This window comes from Rhineura floridana, chromosome 2, assembly GCF_030035675.1.
Source record: "Rhineura floridana isolate rRhiFlo1 chromosome 2, rRhiFlo1.hap2, whole genome shotgun sequence".
NCBI lineage: Eukaryota > Metazoa > Chordata > Lepidosauria > Squamata > Rhineuridae > Rhineura > Rhineura floridana.
The window spans coordinates 196,477,593-196,497,323 of NC_084481.1; the positions used below are offsets into that span (position 1 = coordinate 196,477,593).

Below are 19,731 nucleotides of genomic sequence, written 5' to 3' on the forward strand. Positions count from 1 at the left end.
CCCCCAAAGTAAGGGAGGGAGTATGTACATCAAACATACTGAGTAAATATCTTCTTTCTTTCCCATTGTTGAGCTAAATGTAGTAATAGTTGTAACTGACCTAAAAGCTGTGAGGTTCTAGGAGAATGTGGATAATTGCAGCAAGACACATTTGCTAAAAGTTGTATTTTGCTTTTAACTCTGATTTTTGTGAAAGCAGAAAACAATAAATTCTGTTCAGTACAGTAGGTAGAGTACAGTAGAGATTACCCATTAAACAACTTCTCAAGCAAGAGATGAGGATAGATGAGGAGGCCTCAGCTTGCTGGGGATGGGAACAGGGAAGGATAACGTGTATCAAGAAAAGCACATGAAACAAATTAAGAGGGAATATGATGGGAGAAGACTGAAAGCCAGAGGATGTAATCCAGTTGCTGTTCAAACCTTACTTCTGCCATGGACTAGGTTATCCTTGGCAAGCCACTGTTGCCTTAGTAGTGCAATATGGATATAATTTTAGTGGCAGTTTTGATGGGACCCCTCACTGTCAGTGAGCTCCTCCCTGGGTTGGTGCTTATGTGGTAGCAGAGGCTGAGTCTGGGAAGCTGCCCACTGTTCACATTTTCCATGGTGTGCATGAGTGATGCTGCATCAGGCACCCACGACACTTTGAGAACTTTAAAATGGCAGGTGGCTTTCCAGATCCAGCCTTTGTTGCCAGACAAACCCACAGCTAGGGGCTTAGGTGGACAGAAAAACCAAAAGAGCTTTGGCAAGCCTGGCCCTGGCAACTGCCCCTAGTGATGATCCTGGAATAATAATACTGATCTACTTTTATAGTGTCATAACAATGTGAACTGTTTTGAACACTCTAAAGCAAGCCCATTCAGTCCCCTGCTGAGCCCAGTGCGTCCCCTCAGGTGCTTGACACTCCTCCTTCAGGTCTCCCTCCCCCACTCTCAGGTAGGTAACAAAACCAGTGGCTGTATCAAGCTCCTGGTCACTGGGTTGCCATCAGTGGTGGTGAGGGGCATTTGGCTTGGTGCATTGCTAGATGTGCAGGCCTGCCCCCAAAACATTTACATAAAGGCCAAGTACTATTGCTAAAAATGATTAGTGTCTTAGTGATCTGGCCCAAGTTTGAGAGAACCGATTTTTAAAAGTTAAAATCATTTTCAGACTAAAAAGTGGATAAATTTGTTTTGCTAATCTCAAATAAAGTCCCTTTAACACTAATGATAATGACAGCCTTGCTTTTGTTAAAATCAGTGCATGCTTGATGCTGTGATGAAGCTCATGTGCTTGAGAAACCCATCTTTTTCGTACATTTTTCCCTTTCTCTGTAGTTTTACTTTTGATTTGAGTCTTTTTTTCCTTCCATCGCTTCCCCAAGCCTGAGATAAGCATGCCAAAGTGTTTTATATGCGTTTACCACCTTGGAATTCTGAATCTGATGTTTTTTGCCATTGTGTGGGTGATGATGATGAAGACGACGAGGACAATGTTTTATTTTTTTTTAAAAAAATCACATCATAGCAACATGGTCTAAAAAAACCAGCAGTTTCAGAGATCTCTAACATTTCTAGGAAGCATGGGGCTGAGCTGAGCAGTTATTGATACACGTCGGCTCAAAATACAATCTGTCAGAAACATTTTGTAGTATTTAGCCATATCATGCAATAGGATGTACAATGATCTTCTATAATGTCAAGATATAAAAAAGGTATTTTTGATTTTGTGGTTACTACCATATATGGGAAACAGCAGGTGAGGGGGTGGGAAAGATCACCCATTCACCAGCCTGTCATTTATTCATTCATCTACACTTACCTGACCATCCAGTCATTCATTCATTTCCTAATGCATCAAGAAAGTCTTATGTCAGAAGACCTCAGAAAGATTAAGAGTGAAAGGGTAGATAGCTATCAAAATGGAACATGATAAATTGATGGATGCCTAGATGGTTGGATCGATCCATCAAAAGAGACAGTACCGAGAATAGCTATCTGCCAGATATAATGGACCTAAAATGGAATAAATTATAATTAACACAATGAATGCAATCCAGAGGAAGTTAGGTGTCCTTGAGTCCCATTTCATTCAGTGGCACTTAAGTGTAATTAAGCAGTGTGTGGTGGGGGGATTAAAAGCACTTTCCAAAGGAATGCCAGAGCTGTTTCTCCATCTGAAATAAAGCCATTAGAGAGGGGAAAGGAAGATACAAAGAGAATAGCAATATTTATAAGAGGAATTTATAATTAAAATAGATTTTTGTTGTAATCTTTACTCCTAATCCTATAGTAATAGTACAGTCCTATGCACACTTACTTGGGAGTTAGTCCCACTGAATGCATTGTTATGTACTACTGAGTAAATATGCATAAGACTGTGCTGTGTTAATCAACTTCACTGTTTCTATCTGTATGAATAGGAATCAGTATGGTAATTTCTGTTTTTGTAATTACACCTTAGCTGGGAAACAGAAATGAAATTAAAATTTATTTGGAAATACAAGTGCTTAGGAGCAACTCAGTGTATATGTTTGTGTAAGAGAGAAAGTGTGAAATCAACCACTGCAAGTTAGCATTATACACCTACTCTCACTATCAGCATTAGCTGATGTTGGCATCTTGAGGTGGATGTGGGAGAATTGCATGCATTGGAAAGTAGGAGAAGAAAATCAGCCCCAATACCCCAGTATGCAAGGAAAGATTTGAGCTACTGCACGGCCCACCTGTGTCCTTACATTTCTGTCTGTGGTCTGAAGTCATGGATACACTAACTCTTTCATGCTTTCCTTTTCCTTGCAGAACATGCAGCATTATACATTTAAAGCACATGGTTTCCCCAAAAGAATCCTGGGAACTGTGGTTTGTTAAAAATGCTGGTAAATATAACTCTGTGAGGGGTGAACTCCAGTTCCCAGGATTCTTGGGGGGGGGCTTTAAATGTATGGAGTGTACACAGCCAAAAAGCAATATTTGGGGACACAAGCTCTGCAGGTAGGAGAAATTTAATGTGGCTACTGACTCCTATTCTGCAAGTTGGCTCTGGTCTAATAACAATGAAGAGATCTGCGGAGCAGTAGACTGCCCAGCCAAAAGCTGCTTAGTGTCGTGTAAGCACTGGCATCTACAGTAAATGCCTCATTTTGTCTATGGGAGACAGACTGTAGTATATTCTCGGTATCATCCTAATGTGTTTCCTTCCTTGTCCTGAAAGAACAGGATGGATGATAAGATCATTCTCAACATGTGTGTATGCCTGTGTTTATGCATTGGAAGAAGCATCATATCATATGACTTGCAAGAGAATAGGTTGCTTTGGTTGTCGGTGGCTGTCCTAGAATCAAAGGGAGGTGGCCATAATCTATTACTGCCAATCAGCAGTTAGCGCTAGTATTCCACATGTGGCAGTTTTAAGCTGCTTATCCAGAATAAAGGCTTGTTGTAAGGCTTAAGCCTAAAATCCAGCTGAGCATTATGAATCAGACTGATGCATTCACTAGTGCAGTCAGTATTCTGATGAACACTTGTTTCAGATTTGCCTTGACATTTTGTCAATAACACAACCAGATTACAGACATTTGTGGATTCTTAACCAATTCAAAACTTTTAAAGAATTAAACTTCATAGTGAAACCTAATAAAAGATTTGCAAGCAAATGCTTGCCTCTTTTGCGAGTCATGTCAATCACCACAATAAAAGCAAGGAAGAGGGACTCACAAGCCACAGGATTTGAATGTACTTCACCATGCTGATTAGCTCCTGATCACCTGATTGGTGTATTTGAAACAAAGAATATCTTTGAGAAAATCAGGTTTGCTCTGTAAGAATGAGATTTACAAAAGTAGGTGAAAGGGAAGATAGAGGTCTGACGTGACATTTCAGCTATGCATGTTTCCTCTCTACATTTTTCTTTCTTTTTGCCCATTGTTTTCCACTTGATCATTCAAGCAGAGATGCCTAACGCTAAAGTTTTAAGTTAGGAGTAGTTCTCCCTAGAGATTCCTTTCAGCATACATCCACATTTAATGTCAGTGCTACATTATAAAATGTAGCTGTGCAGTGAGTTGCATTGCCTCATGTTCAGCTCCTTTACTTAAGAGGAAAACATAAGATACTTCACAATTTTTTAAAAAAATTGGTGAGTAAGTATATCCTACGCACCTGGAGTAGATGTGTCCAGCATGTTAGAATAATATACATGTTTATACTTGTAAGAGAAGACAAAGGACAAAATGAAAAGAGGCCCTCTCATTTACTTGGACAAAGAACAAAATAAAAATAGGTTTTCTTGTCTACTTACGCTAATTCGGTTGCTCTTCCTCACCAGTTAGCATTCTAAAGGTTTTGTGCCAACTAGAATAGAGTAGAAGGGATTCTTCATGAAAAAGTAAGATCCACAGTCTGCCCTTGATAAATTCAGCTGTGCCTTCTCTCTAGTTTTGCAAACAAAACTGGTTTGGGATGAGGGCAAATGATGTTCTTACACCAGATGCTAAATTTCAGAAGCAGTCCACTCTATCTGGAACAAGGGTCAGAAGTTCAGCAAATACAGCAAAGAGAAATGTTCCACAAATGCAGTTTTCACCATTGCTGCTACGTGTAGCTCCTACTGGGAAGGAGGGTGGGATAATAAATAACAAATAAACTTTATATGCTCCAACTGTAGTCTGTCCAAGGATCTCTGGATGGTATATATATATTTTCCCCATCCTCCCATCTTTTCAGAGCTGTTAAATCAGGTGTGGGGAAACTTTGGCCCTCCAGATGTTGCTGAACAACAACACTACATCATGGACCTTTGGCCATGTTTGCTGGGGCTATTGAGAGTTGCCGTTCATCAATATCTGGAGAGCCAAAGGTTTCCCACACCTGTGTTAAATGAACAGTAGGTATGTTCTGAATGGAATCTGTCAGCTCTGTTTCTGCCTTCATCTCACATGAGGGATACACAATCCTTGTCCTCTTATTAAACAATCTAGATGTGTCTCAAGTCAGCCTTTACTCTGTTGTGGGGAGAGAGGAAATATATGTAAGGCCATCATTGTGTCTAGTTTTGTTAGGATTCCCACCCAGAATCAGGAGGACTGAGGGATAAATAAACACAGAATATAGGGCTCTGCAGATTTGGGCTGCTTCAGAGATGTCACAGTTCTTCAGACTGTGTCCTGTAGGTCTCCTCAAGAGAAAGCTTATTTTCCTCAGAAATGTGCACATTCAGATGGGTTGGGACCCTTATGCAAGCCAAATTAGAAACCCAAATTTTGAGTGGAAGTTCTTCCTTTATGTGAAATTCCATGACAGTTTTGAGAAAAGTACAAATAAGGAAACCTTATAAAAATGGGAAGAGGCAAGGTCACCTCAGCTTAAAGCAGGTCCTCATAACTGTTAAGTGTTTGCCTCCGTTGTTCCTGCAGCTGATGCCACTCCATGAGAGTGGTGAGGGATGGATATAGAAATATAAGTTTCAGGGAGAAAATAGAGTGATATGATACTCCTAAAAGAGGGAGTCTGTGAATGGAATTGTAAGGCCAGTTTTACTGAGAGCCCATAATAGTTTTCCACATAACTGCAGCTATCATATCATTACTTGAAAGAAATTGCTATGAACAGAGCCACATTAGTACAATCATCTCCACTATCTAATAATGCCTGATAAAATAGATTGAGATTACCACTGAAGCAATTATTTTTATATTAAAAAAATTGTGCCCTGCAAAAATTGCTATTCTCCCATGTATAGATAACCAATGTGCCATCACTAAAATGACATGTAACAAATCCACACTATGAGGAAAGAAGGGACAGTATGAGAGGAGAGAGGGAATAATAAAAGAGATTTAAAAGTGGAGATTTCATTACTTTCAAAGACAGAATATCTCAGTCCTTGCCATTTTTTTTAATTTGTTCTTTTTACATCTGTACACTAACCCATCTTGGTCAAGTCTCTCTCTCTATATTTATATTACTGCACTAGCAGTGGGGAGCACAAAGGGATACACACCTCACCATCTCAAACTCTAGGACTTTCACATACAGAACTTGGTTAGCTAGAGTCCTCCTTGGGGAATAGGAACTCCTTTCAGATACATTTCTTCTCTTGTCCCCATTCTCTTCCCCATGATCCATCCTGTCACCATTAGATGATGCAACACCGCATCACCACTTGACTTCGAGACCTGCCACGACGACCAAAATTGGTGAGCTCCCCTCGTATTCTGATCCAAGTTAACCACTGGCTGTGAGGGAATGGGGCAAGTGGGGCTTAGCTGCCCTTCTATATGGTGGCTTTGGGCATGTATCGGGGTGGACTAGAGAAAGGAAGTGTTGTGTGTGCAGTGGAGAGGGAGGGGGAGGAGAATGGGCATGCCTGTGTAAAGGGTGTGTGTGTGGAATTGATTGAATGAACCAATATAAACGAATTCTGCTTTGTCTTTTGAAACATGGCCAGTGGGATTCTTTGCTCTCTGCAGCCAATTGCATTTAGTACACCCTAAGACTGCATTCTGACTTGACAAAGGATATAAAATAAATCTAGGGTGAGTTCACATATTGGGTTTATCATGTGAAAAATGTAGTTGTCATTTGTTTAACTGAATGTGGGAAAATACTATTACGTGGATCATATTTCTTCATCACCTCTGGCAATTGGCTACCTATGATAGGAGAGGAAGAAGACAGAAGAGATGTCTTTCAAATGTGTGCACTGTCTGCTGAATAGAATTGTGTGAACTTGCCCTTGATTTGTATGTGGAAAAGAATTATTTGTGGGATCCATACTGACTAGAAATGCTGCATTCTCCCTGCCGTCCTTTAAAAAAAGTGTTTGGAAGCACCCTCCTGAGATCTCAAGGAACTCAGTTACCTTCACTATATTTCTTTCTGTAACTCATAGGTAGATAACACAATTGGTAGTCCTGGGCCAAATCTGGCCTCCTGAGATATATCACCGCTTCCCATCCTGAAGGAAAAATGGTGGATGTGTACAGTGAGACTTACTGGCAGTTCACTTTGGGATTGTAATGGGGCCCTGGCTTGCCATCCTCTGCCCCCTTCTCAAAGTGGCCCTCCAGTAAAACTAGTTGCTGATCAAGATTTAGGTCTCACGGAGATGGTAAACCTGTGTCTGTGAACTAATACTTCAGACTACAAGTGGGGGCTGACAAGTCAAGGAGAAGGCCACTGGTAACCTTTTCTCAGCATTTAGTTTTCTGTGAAGGGAATTGTTTTGTATGAATGAACATTCAACCATATGATCTTTCCTACCTGCAGTGTGAAAAGGTATAGCCCCCTTACACAGTTTTATGGTGAGAACTAGGCCCAAGACCATAAGATTATTTACATGCACTAATGCAGCATTGACACAGGAAAGAATGATCCAAAAATGGTGTTAAATGGAACCACTATTTAAAACTAGATCCTATCCACCACATCCTTAGCTGTAGCTATTATGAGTTTCAAGGAGCCATGGATATGTTCATCTTTAAGCACATCTCTGTGTTGTTGTTGTTTTTCATCTTTTGCCAAATCATAGGACAGGATTGAATCTCTGCTCTGTCCATTCAAGGATCCAGGTTTTGTTTTTTGTTTTTACATTCTGGAGAGGGCAAAAACTAGAGAGGTTTTGAAGGTCTGACTTGGATTAAACTCTGACAACTTCCCAAAACAATATATAAAGAGCTGGATTTTAAATTTGGAGTGATATCAAAATTTGGGTGAAAAAATCTCCTTAATCTGTTTGAGGTTTATGGGAACAAGACCATGAAGATCTGGATCCATTGTTTTGTTGTTCAAGCTTATCATAATGTGTAACATATCGAGACAGCTATTTATGGCACTGCATTCTTTCCATTTACCGTAATCACCACAGTTATCATCACCATCATTATCAGGAAACCTGCTTTGAGCTTCAGTCCATTTCAGCCAGGACTCAAGGGTTTAAAAAAGTGGAAATATTCCTGCCAATAATGTTATTCACACCCCCTTCACTTAGGACGACAGTTAACGATCTTCAACACCCAGGCGCAAATAGCCATTGGAGGAAAAGACAGAGGGCGTCTCTTCCAAGGCCAGCTCTCCGGTCTCTATTACAATGGCTTGAAAGTGCTGAACATGGCAGCAGAGAACAGCCCAAACATTAAGATCAATGGAAGTGTGCGGCTGGTTGGAGAAGTGCCATCCATCTTGGGAACAGCACCCACAACCTCCATGCCACCAGAGATGTCTACAACTGTCATGGAGACCACCACTACTATGGCCACTACTACAACCCGAAGAAACCGTTCCACACCTACCATTCAGGTGAGTCATCTGATGACTATATTGCTGGCTTATGTTTTCTCAGTTTTGGGGGGCCAGATTCTTTTTTTCAAGTTTGTGGGTTTCTTTCTTTCTAATTTTATCTCAAGATAAAATTCAGCATAGAATTTGTTCACTGTCAGATTTGGTTAAGAGTGTTTGAATTATTACTGTATATGTAAGAATAAGAATGAGTTAGGAATGGTTGTTCCTGTGTGAAGAACAGGATATGCTGTATAAATCTGTGGAATTTGATAAGGGTAGACCAGTATGGTGGATTCTGAAAATCCAGTGACATAAGTGCAGACCATCACTTCTCATGTGTGCTATTTCTTCTTTATTGGTAAAGTTTTTAATAGAGTAAATTGTGGTGTCCAATATGTTGTTCTTTATTCCTGTGTTTGACAAACTAATGTTAAAGTGGAAATTGTCCATTGCTTTCAGAATTCAGGGGTCATTCAATCAGGTGCTTTTGAAATTTCTGATGACACTTATTGTTATGTTCTTGTTCAAATACAAATTAGATTCTTCTGAATAATAATTATTGATAGCCTGATCTTCTATATTGTCTACAATGAGCAGAGAAATCAACAGGCATTTCATAGTGGGCTTTGTATATATGTAGACCCATTAAACTTTTAAGTGTCTTATATCAGTTTCAAAAAATATACAGAATCATATAGTCCTGTCACTGGTAGGCAGTCTAATTACATGATTCTTTTCCAGGCCAAGCCATCTATAGGTTTTGTTTCCCTTTTCTGAAGCATTGTTCCCCACAATGCTAATGTACCATTGCCCAAACCTGTGATCTTGTTTGTGAACCTCTGTGGCCATGTCAGTCTTCCACAAAATAAAAACAACTTGACTCGGCAAGGCAGGGCTATCTCAAATCATAATTAGGGTCTCCAGTGTTACTGAGAATGTGACATTTAATGCTAACCTCCATCTTATTTCTCCTAGTTCCTTATCAAAGCTCTATATCTTTTGCATACTGAAAATGCAGGTGGTTGTGAATCATTTTTATTAGCTTCAACTGATGATGCATTATATAAAACCCTCAGGTAAAGTCACCCACATCTAACTTGGATTGTGAATAATTGTGATGGATTTTGTTGTGAAATACTGTTCTTATATATTCTGGGAAAATAAAGTACAGGCCATAGTTTGCTCTTAGTTCATGTTCTAATCAGAGTGTAAACATTTCTGAGCCCCTCCAATGGAATTATATCATTCTGTGCCATTATCACTGAAAATATCAAGTATTTAGTGAAACAGCCCCACCCAGATATATCTCAGAAAGACCTAAACTACATGCCAGCTTGCTAAACTGATTGAAGTCATTACGTTCATAGAAAGCATCAAGGTGATTTAATAAAGTGTAGACTGTCCTCTGAAAACATGGTTAGAGCAATGATTTCCTGGATGTACCCACCCCACAACGAATGGTCTCATCTTGGCTTATATTAAAGCTTATATTAAAGCAATAGCTCTTGACACTTTACTCTTTCCACTGAAAGGAAAATAAAAGTCAATATGCACCTCCATTACAACTCAATGTGTCTCAAGATCAGGTTGATTTATTGTCCTCACAGTGCACGACAATTCTCGTTTTCTTTCACTCACTCAACAGAGTTGTTCAGCTCCATTTGTGTAAGCTGTCTTGTACCAAGAGGCCCACCCATGACACCTGCCTTGGAGTCTGTTTTTAAGAATTTAAAATGGGAAGGGTTAAAACCTTGTGGTGTGTGTGTGTGTTGACACTGAGTGACTTCCTGCTACCATCTTGGAATTAGCCTCAATGCTGCTGAACTTTCTGGAGCATTGCTAGGGATAGGGGAGATGCCCGTTCTTTGTTTTTGGTGGAAGCAGCAATTTCTCCAAAAAAAACCCCTCCCCCGTAAATATCCAGATTGCCTCAACTTCCAGAGCATGGGGGGAATCTAAAATGGCAGTTGGAAGCTGTTTAACACTGGAGTGCTAGGGAAAAAGTTAAAATGGCATTTGTTTTCTTTAAGGGGAGCTCATTACAGATGGGAGGAGGACCCACTGATGTTGGGCCCAGTAGACAGCACTTTACCATGCCTTTCCTCAACCTGTAAGGCTTGGAGGGGGGATAGAATTAAGGCTGGCTTTAGATGTCAACGCTTTTACACCTGTGGATCTTACTATATGTACATGAGGAAAATGCTGTCCCATTACATATACAGCTTCTTGCCTAAATGGTGGTAAATATGCACACATATGTCATATTATGGAAATGAAAAGCAGGTACTTGTATTATACCTTGTGGCACATGCCTCTATGCAAGCACCATGTCTAATAAAACCCTGTCATTACACAGTAAATGCAAGCTAAACACTACCCTGAGTTTTATTCAGTTGTATTCTGTGTTTCATAATAATTTTTATTTTATACATATTTTAAACACCAATATGAGTCTATAGGCTGAGATGAGATAAAATCTAATTAAACCCAATAATAAATGCTGGTGTTCTTTTGTTGTTGTTGCTCACCAGTAATTCTGTTCCACTTTTTTGGAGAGCTAAGCTCCCAAAAATACATCACATTAAGCTGCTTGTATTCTATCCATCCCTTAAGGAAAATCACATTCCTGTTCTGATAAACCTGTCCCTGAGTTTAGATGCTAAGCCCTTGGCATTGTGTTGAGAAAATCCAGCCTAGTTCAATCTAATGTTTGCATACTTATTATCAATGCATCAGATTCATAGAGTGCTTTGCAAAAATCCCAGCACCTCAGATCACCTCTGATTGAGATCCTTCAAGTAATTAAGTGGTGTGTTTGGTATTTAGACCTAGGTGAAGCTAAAGTATCTTACATGAAGGTAAATGCTGATTGTCTGATTTCATTATGTTCCGAACTCTGAAATGGGGTGGCCCTCTCTAATGAGATTTGAGCAATTGCTAAGGTATATTCCCAGGAACCCTTGATGATGCCATTTTGTGGGTGTTGATTGGTTAAGGAGGCAGAGATTTCTTTAGCTATGCTCTCCTGCATTTGTTGCAATGCCAGCTGAAGATGCAAGGACCCAAACAAATGCTGTTTATATAATTCTCAGGTCATTTTATTACCCTGTGTTCCCATTCATTCTCTCTTTCCCTCCCTTCTCATAGCACACTGCAGGTCTTTGTGTATCTATTCCTCTTTCACCCTTAGAGCTGATTCAAATGTGCAGAAATAGTCCATGAGCTCTGCCACTTGAATTGGGATTCATAATTGGGTGGGATTCAAATTTTGACTGCTCCCAACCTGTCTGACCATAGAAAACTAGGATCTAAGAGAGATGGACTTTGGCCTAGCCTTTCCCCTAACATGTTAGTAATTTGTGCACATATTCACATTCTAAATCACACAGGGAGCCTTCATGAATAGAGCTGGCTCCCTTCTGCAATTCAGCCCCAATGTGTAGAGGGCAATGGTGGTGGGCCATCAGGAATATGACAGAGAAGGCATGGCTGATGAGCATGCCCTCACTCTCCCCCTCACACAGTGGAAGATGCATTGGTGGGGGGAATCTGAATATGGATAATGTTCTGGCCTCAAAACACACCAGTCAGCGAAACTTTCATCCAATCCACATTTTCATTATAAATCAAAGTAAGGTTACTGATAAATAACCTTAGTCTATGTGCAGTTACAATTTAAATACCTCCTCTTTCTGAGATGTGTGCAGTTCTGTGTGATAGGGAAGTCTGTACATTCTTAATAGAAGTTGGTGTAGTTAAAAATATCACTACTTGTGATTTCTTGTTTGCTCCACACCATTTAATGAAGCACACTTTCATCTGACTGACTAACCCTTAGTAAAAGTGCTGTTTTGACCCCCTGACACATTAATTTGCTCTGCATTCAAGATTGGGTCTGTTTGGAAATGGCATGTGTTGTATTAAATTACTCTTACAGACCTCAAGGCCTTGACACACAAGCTTCTCTCGCATCAACAATATCCGCTTTGGGAATTCCACTTTGCCTCACTGCACTGCATAGAACACAGAGGCATAAGGCTATTGCTCACTTAAGTGCTTCTACTTTTAACTCTGGAATGTCCTGGAGTGCAGGGCTGCTGTTAGATGAGGGTTGTCTCACAAACAAATGAGAGATGGGTTGTTATTTCCATCAGGCTTTTTCTTGATAGATGCCTTGTTTCTGTAGCTGACGGCCTGAGCAGCCATCTTAAGTGGCCAAAGATGTGATTGGTCAGACTGGGAGTTGATGACACAACACAGTAACACCTCTCTTCAGAGTCCCTTTTTTTCCTAAACATTTTGGATAGCAACTCTTTTCCAGGGTTTTTGCTTATATCTATATCTATATATCTCTATATCTGTCTCTGTCTCTATCTATCTATCTATCTATCTATCTATCTATCTATCTATCTATCTATCTATCTATCTATCTATCTATCTATCTATCTATCTATCTATCTATCTATCTATCTATCTATCTATCTATCTATCTATCTATCTATCTATCTATCTATCTATCTATCTATCTATCTATCTATCTATCTATCTATCTATCTATAACTGATCAGTTATTTATTTGCAACACTGAAGATAAATACCAGAGAAGGATCAGTGAACTTAAAGAACACCTTCTTCTAAGAGGATATTCTCCACATACTATCAATTGCAACATCCACCGAGCCTCCATTCTGTCCAGAGAAAACCTCCTCCATCATACTGAGGTGTCAAAGAGCAGAGAGCAACTGTATATATATATACAGTGCAGCAGCCATCAGCTGATATTTGCTAACCACAGGTATTGATTCTGTGTGTCCCATCTAGGATGAACAGGTGGTAATGGTGACAAAAGATAGGTCCTTCTCAGTGCTTGCCCCATGATTGTGGAACAAAGTGGGTGATCCCTCTCTAGTGGTTAGTGAAAGGGGTTTTTTTCTCTCTTTTAGCGGGGTAGGCTTTTGCCTGCTAAGTACTTGATGTTTCAATTGAAAGTTGCATTTTACCTTTGGTCTCTGTTGTGTCTATATACTTCTATATCTATTATATTTCAGACCAGGCTATGGTCTGAAGGCACATGAGGCCACTACCTTGCTGAAGCTTAAGCAGGTCTGGTTCTGGTCAGTATCTGGATGGCATGTATACTGCCTTGGGTTCCATGGTGAAAAAAAGGCTGGGTATAAATGTAAATAATAAATAAATAATATTTAATGTATTTTTTCATATGATATTGTGATTTTAAAGTGTTGTGAGCTGTACAGAGTTGTGCATAGGTGCTAGAAGGGCACCAGGATAGAAAATTCTATATAAATAATACTAACTTCTATTTGAGTTGAATGAGTATTATTGACGTAATAAACCGCAAACAAAACTATGCAGGTAAGAAGCCAGCAGGCGTGTGGGGGCTTTCCAGTGTATTGCACAGCCTGCAGCATGTATGACTATCTGCCTGTTGGACAGCAGTCGTGGGTGTGCTCTCAGTGCAATGAGCTCCTGGCTCTCCGGGAACGACTTCATTTCCTTGAGGCCAAGGTGGCAGACCTGGAAAAGCTGAGAGAGGCAGAGAGGTGTGTGGAGGAGGCCTCAAGGGACGTTATAGCTGTGTCCCACTCCAGCGATGATAGCTCTCCTGCTATCATGGAGAACGATGGTCTCGGGGAAGGAGAGCATCCATCTGAGGAAGAGGGAAACGATCCCTTAGAAGGGACCCATTCCTTGGGGGATGAGCAGCTATCCTCTCGTGCCGAGGATATATCTCCAGGGGGTGGAGGGATCCTTGTAGTGGGTGATTCGATCATTAGGAACATAGACAGTGGGGTGTGTGATGGGCGTGTAGACCGCAAGGTGTTTTGCCTGCCTGGTGCGAAGGTTGCGGATATCGCCCGTCGTTTAGATAGTTTGGTAGACAGTGCTGGGGAGGAGTCAGTGGTCGTGGTGCACGTTGGTACCAACGACATGGGGAAATGCAGCCGTGAGGTCCTGGAAGCAAAATTTAGGTTGCTAGGTAGGATGCTGAAAGCCAGGACCTCCAAGGTGGCTTTCTCTGAAATGCTACCGGTTCCACGCGCAGGACCAGCCAGACAGGCCCAGCTTTGCAGTCTCAATGCGTGGATGAGACGATGGTGTCGGGTGGAAGGGTTTAGATTTGTTAGGCACTGGGGAACATTTTGGGACAAGCCGGGCCTGTACAAAAGGGACGGGCTCCACTTGAACCAAAATGGAACCAGACTGCTGGCACTTAAAATTAAAAAGGTAGCAGAGCAGCTTTTAAACTGACTGAGGGGGGAGACCCGACAGGAGCTGAGAAAGGTCCGGTTCGGAATAAACCTCCCCCCTGGGATAAAAACCAAAGAAATGATGAAATTTTAAAAGGGGTAGGCCTAGAAGTAGGCATTGTGAGAGCAGGGGCACAGGATATAAATTCAGAAGAGCAAAATTACCACAGACCAAACCACAAGTGCCAAAGACACTTGAAGAGAGACACTGCTTACAAGTGCCTGTACGCTAATGCTAGGAGCCTGCAAACCAAGATGGGAGAACTGGAGTGCTTGGTCTTAGAGGAGAGCATTGATATAGTGAGCATAAGGGAGACCTGGTGGAATGGAGAAAACCAGTGGGATACGGTTATCCCTGGATATAAACTATATTGGAAGGACAGGGAAGGACGTATTGGTGGCGGAGTCGCTCTATACGTGAAAGAAGGCATTGAATCCAGCAAGCTCGAAACCCCAAAAGAGGCAGACTCCTCCACAGAATCGTTGTGGGTGGTGATACCATGCCCCAGGAAGGACTTAATACTGGGAACGATCTATCGTCCCCCTGATAAAAGTGCTCAGGGAGACCTTGAGATGAGATATGAAATTTTGGAAGCATCCAAACTAGGAAATGTGGTAGTAATGGGTGACTTCAACTACCCGGACATAGACTGGCCGCATTTGTGTTCCAGTCATGACAAAGAAGCAAAGTTTCTAGATATTCTAAATGACTATTCCCTAGACCAGTTGGTCATGGAACCGACCAGAGGGACGGCAACCCTGGACTTAATCCTCAGTGGGGACCGGGACCTGGTGCGAGATGTAAGTGTTGTTGAACCGATTGGGAGCAGTGACCACAGTGCTATTAAATTAAACATACATGTAACTGGCCAATTGCCAAGAAAATCCAACACGGTCACATTTGACTTCAAAAGAGGAAACTTCACAAAAATGAGGGGATTGGTAAAAAGAAAGCTGAAAAACAAAGTCCAGAGGGTCACATCACTCGAAAATGCTTGGAAGTTGTTTAAAAACACTATATTAGAAGCTCAACTGGAGTGCATACCGCAGATCAGAAAAGGTACCGCCAGGGCCAAGAAGATGCCAGCATGGTTAACGAGCAAAGTCAAGGAAGCTCTTAGAGGCAAAAAGTCTTCCTTCAGAAAATGGAAGTCTTGTCCGAATGAAGAAAATAAAAAAGAACACAAACTCTGGCAAAAGAAATGCAAGAAGACAATAAGGGATGCTAAAAAAGAATTTGAGGAGCACATTGCTAAGAACATAAAAACCAACAACAAAAAATTCTATAAATACATTCAAAGCAGGAGACCATCTAGGGAGGCAATTGGACCCTTGGATGATAAGGGAGTCAAAGGTGTACTAAAAAACGATAAGGAGATTGCAGAGAAGCTAAATGAATTCTTTGCATCTGTCTTCACAGTGGAAGATATAGGGCAGATCCCTGAACCTGAACTAACATTTGCAGGAAGGGATTCTGAGGAACTGAGACAAATAGTGGTAACGAGAGAGGAAGTTCTAGGCTTAATGGACAATATAAAAACTGACAAATCACCGGGCCCGGATGGCATCCACCCAAGAGTTCTCAAAGAACTCAAATGTGAAATTGCTGATCTGCTAACTAAAATATGTAACTTGTCCCTCGGGTTCTCCTCTGTGCCTGAGGACTGGAAAGTGGCAAATGTAACGCCAATCTTCAAAAAGGGATCCAGAGGGGATCCCGGAAATTACAGTCCAGTTAGCTTAACTTCTGTCCCTGGAAAACTGGTAGAAAGTATGATTAAAGCTAGATTAACTAAGCACATAGAAGACCAAGCCTTGCTGAAGCAGAGCCAGCACGGCTTCTGCAAGGGAAAGTCCTGTCTCAGTAACCTATTAGAATTCTTTGAGAGTGTCAACAAACATATAGATAGAGGTGATCCAGTGGACATAGTGTACTTAGACTTTCAAAAAGCGTTTGACAAGGTACCTCACCAAAGACTTCTGAGGAAGCTTAGCAGTCATGGAATAAGAGGAGAGGTCCTCTTGTGGATAAGGAATTGGTTAAGAAGCAGAAAGCAGAGAGTAGGAATAAACGGACAGTTCTCCCAATGGAGGGCTGTAGAAAGTGGAGTCCCTCAAGGATCGGTATTGGGACCTGTACTTTTCAACTTGTTCATTAATGACCTAGTATTAGGAGTGAGCAGTGAAGTGGCCAAGTTTGCTGACGACACTAAATTGTTCAGGGTTGTTAAAACAAAAAGGGATTGTGAAGAGCTCCAAAAAGATCTCTCCAAACTGAGTGAATGGGTGGAAAAATGGCAAATGCAATTCAATATAAACAAGTGTAAAATTATGCATATTGGAGCAAAAAATCTTAATTTCACATATACCCTCATGGGGTCTGAACTGGCGGTGACCGACCAGGAGAGAGACCTCGGGGTTGTAGTGGACAGCACGATGAAAATGTCGACCCAGTGTGCGGCAGCTGTGAAAAAGGCAAATTCCATGCTAGCAATAATTAGGAAAGGTATTGAAAATAAAACAGCCGATATCATAATGCCGTTGTATAAATCTATGGTGCGGCCGCATTTGGAATACTGTGTACAGTTCTGGTCGCCTCATCTCAAAAAGGATATTCTAGAGTTGGAAAAGGTTCAGAAGAGGGCAACCAGAATGATCAAGGGGATGGAGCGACTCCCTTACGAGGAAAGGTTGCAGCATTTGGGGCTTTTTAGTTTAGAGAAAAGGCGGGTCAGAGGAGACATGATAGAAGTGTATAAAATTATGCATGGCATTGAGAAAGTGGATAGAGAAAAGTTCTTCTCCCTCTCTCATAATACTAGAACTCGTGGACATTCAAAGAAGCTGAATGTTGGAAGATTCAGGACAGACAAAAGGAAGTACTTCTTTACTCAGCGCATAGTTAAACTATGGAATTTGCTCCCACAAGATGCAGTAATGGCCACCAGCTTGGACGGCTTTAAAAGAAGATTAGACCAATTCATGGAGGACAGGGCTATCAATGGCTACTAGCCGTGATGGCTGTGCTGTGCCACCCTAGTCAGAGGCAGCATACTTCTGAAAACCAGTTGCCGGAAGCCTCAGGAGGGGAGAGTGTTCTTGCACTCGGGTCCTGCTTGCGGGCTTCCCCCAGGCACCTGGTTGGCCACTGTGAGAACAGGATGCTGGACTAGATGGGCCACTGGCCTGATCCAGCAGGCTCTTCTTATGTTCTTATGTTCTTATGAGTGCTACAAATAAATAAGTAAATTGCACTCAACAAGTTTAGTCATAATGCCCCAACTCCAATACAAAGTCCATATTGATTTCACAAGGTTCTTAATCAAAATTCATCAAACTGGCTGTGAACACTTTATTCTGTTTTCCTGACAATTTCTTACCAAGTAATTTGCACATTATATTTGACAGCATACAAGCTAGTTCCAGAAATCTAGTGAATTCTAGTAGAAATTTAGCACTAATTTCCGTGATAAATAATACCAGAAACAATCCATTTGCAAGGCTTGGAACCTGGAAGATTGCAGGAGATTTACATTTGCAGCCTATCATGTGACAGGTATCCAAGCTTCCTCTCTAGCCTCACTATATTTCTGTATTTTTAAACTCATTCCTGCCTGTACCTGCTCACTATTTGCCTTTGTTGAATCCTCCTTACATTGTTTTTCTGAGTTTTACCTCTGATTTGTGGTTTGGAAGTCCCGTTCTTTCCCACCTCTTCCCCCCCACCCCATGGATCCGGTCAGTTGGAAAAAGATCTAAAAGATCTTATCTGCTTTTTTTCTCTTCTCTGCGTTCACTTTACTCCAGCTAGTTTCCCCTGGCTGCTTACAGACTTGAGGGTTATTGTGTGTGATAGTTGCTGAAGTTGCTGTTCAAGACTTTTAAAGTCCTTTTCTATTGTCTTTCAAGCCCTTCTTCTTTCAGTCTTTTTTTACTTGAGCCGGAGCAGCACTTTTCCCCCTTTTCCTCAGTGCTTTTTTTCTGGCTCTTTCTTTTTGGAGTTTTTGCTTTCTTACTGTTTCTCTTGCATTCTTCACCTGATCCTTGTGTCTCCAATTGCAGCAGTGTGAAAGATATTTACGCAATATGACTGTATATCAGGTACTGCAGCGTGAAAGGAATTTTAGAAATCGGGACAGAAGTGCTACGATTTTAATCCATTAAACTAACATAATTGTTTTTTTTAACTTTTTTAAGAATTTAAAATTTTTAAAGTCATTTTAAATTGTCTAAATATGTGGTTTATTGTATTTGATGTATGACTGTTGTGAACCGCCCAGAGAGCTTCGGCTATGGGGCGGTATATAAATTTAATAAAATAAAATAAATTAAATAAATAAATAAATAAATAATAAGCCCCATGTGTGAAAGCAGCCTGAATAAAATCATCACTGAGCTGGATCAGTTTAGATTTCATATAGTCAATTGTGTGATGTCAAGCGATCAAAAACAGAACTTTCCAACAAAATTAAATTGTAAAATGAAAAAGGATTGTTGATTTCAGTTCTAGTTTCCACCAATGACAGATTTTTATGAAGGCTCCCACAAAATGAGCTTCATCTTTAGGTTTTATTAAATCAGTTTTCCCGAATCACAGTTTCTTAAGTGAAACCGTTACAAAAGCCAGAAGTTCTTGTAAAGTCAAATGCTTGCTGAGTAGTTACTTCATAGCTGAACTGTACAGATTTCATTAAATTTGTAAATATATAGCTTCAGTATTGTTAGAAAAGGAAGTTAAGAATGGGCTAGTTACCATGAATGAATGCCAAGGGTGAATGGAAGAGCTCCTCCTCTTCACAGACAGAGGATTCCAGTAGCAGAGGTGGTTTTTGCTAATTCCCTTCCCCCCTCAGCCCATGCTGCTCTGGAAAGTCCTCCAACCTTCTAGAGCAGATTTTCAGGGGGTACAGGGGGCTGCAGGGGGAATTTGTGAAAATCACCATCCCACTTTTGCTGATACAAATATCCCATGAGTGGAATTCCACTCAGGGGATGCTTCCACTAGCAAAAGCCTTATTAGCCAATATTTGGATATTGTATTTATGGATGCTATTAAATGCTGGCAAACATTAACACAGAACATGAGTACAGAAGATGCTGTGTAAACAGTGTGGAATAGTGGGTAAATGTTGAGTTTTGACCAGGAAGACCTGGGTCCACTCCTCACTTAGCTCTGAACTTCACTGGGTAATATT

At 40.9% G+C, this 19,731-nt stretch overlaps 1 protein-coding gene across 6 annotated transcripts in view; it reads left to right on the forward strand.

The window, feature by feature from the left end:
* The window catches only part of NRXN3 (neurexin 3), a 1,913,991-nt gene that overhangs the window by 1,655,639 nt on the left and 238,621 nt on the right, over positions 1-19,731 (forward strand). For 4 of the 6 annotated variants that reach the window (XM_061611873.1, XM_061611875.1, XM_061611877.1 and 1 more), the window contains one exon: positions 7,978-8,285. In XM_061611873.1, coding sequence (XP_061467857.1) covers positions 7,978-8,285 — 308 coding nt within the window. The remainder of the gene's footprint in view (positions 1-7,977; positions 8,286-19,731) is intronic. The other 2 variants (XM_061611876.1, XM_061611879.1) reach the window with 1 other exon arrangement.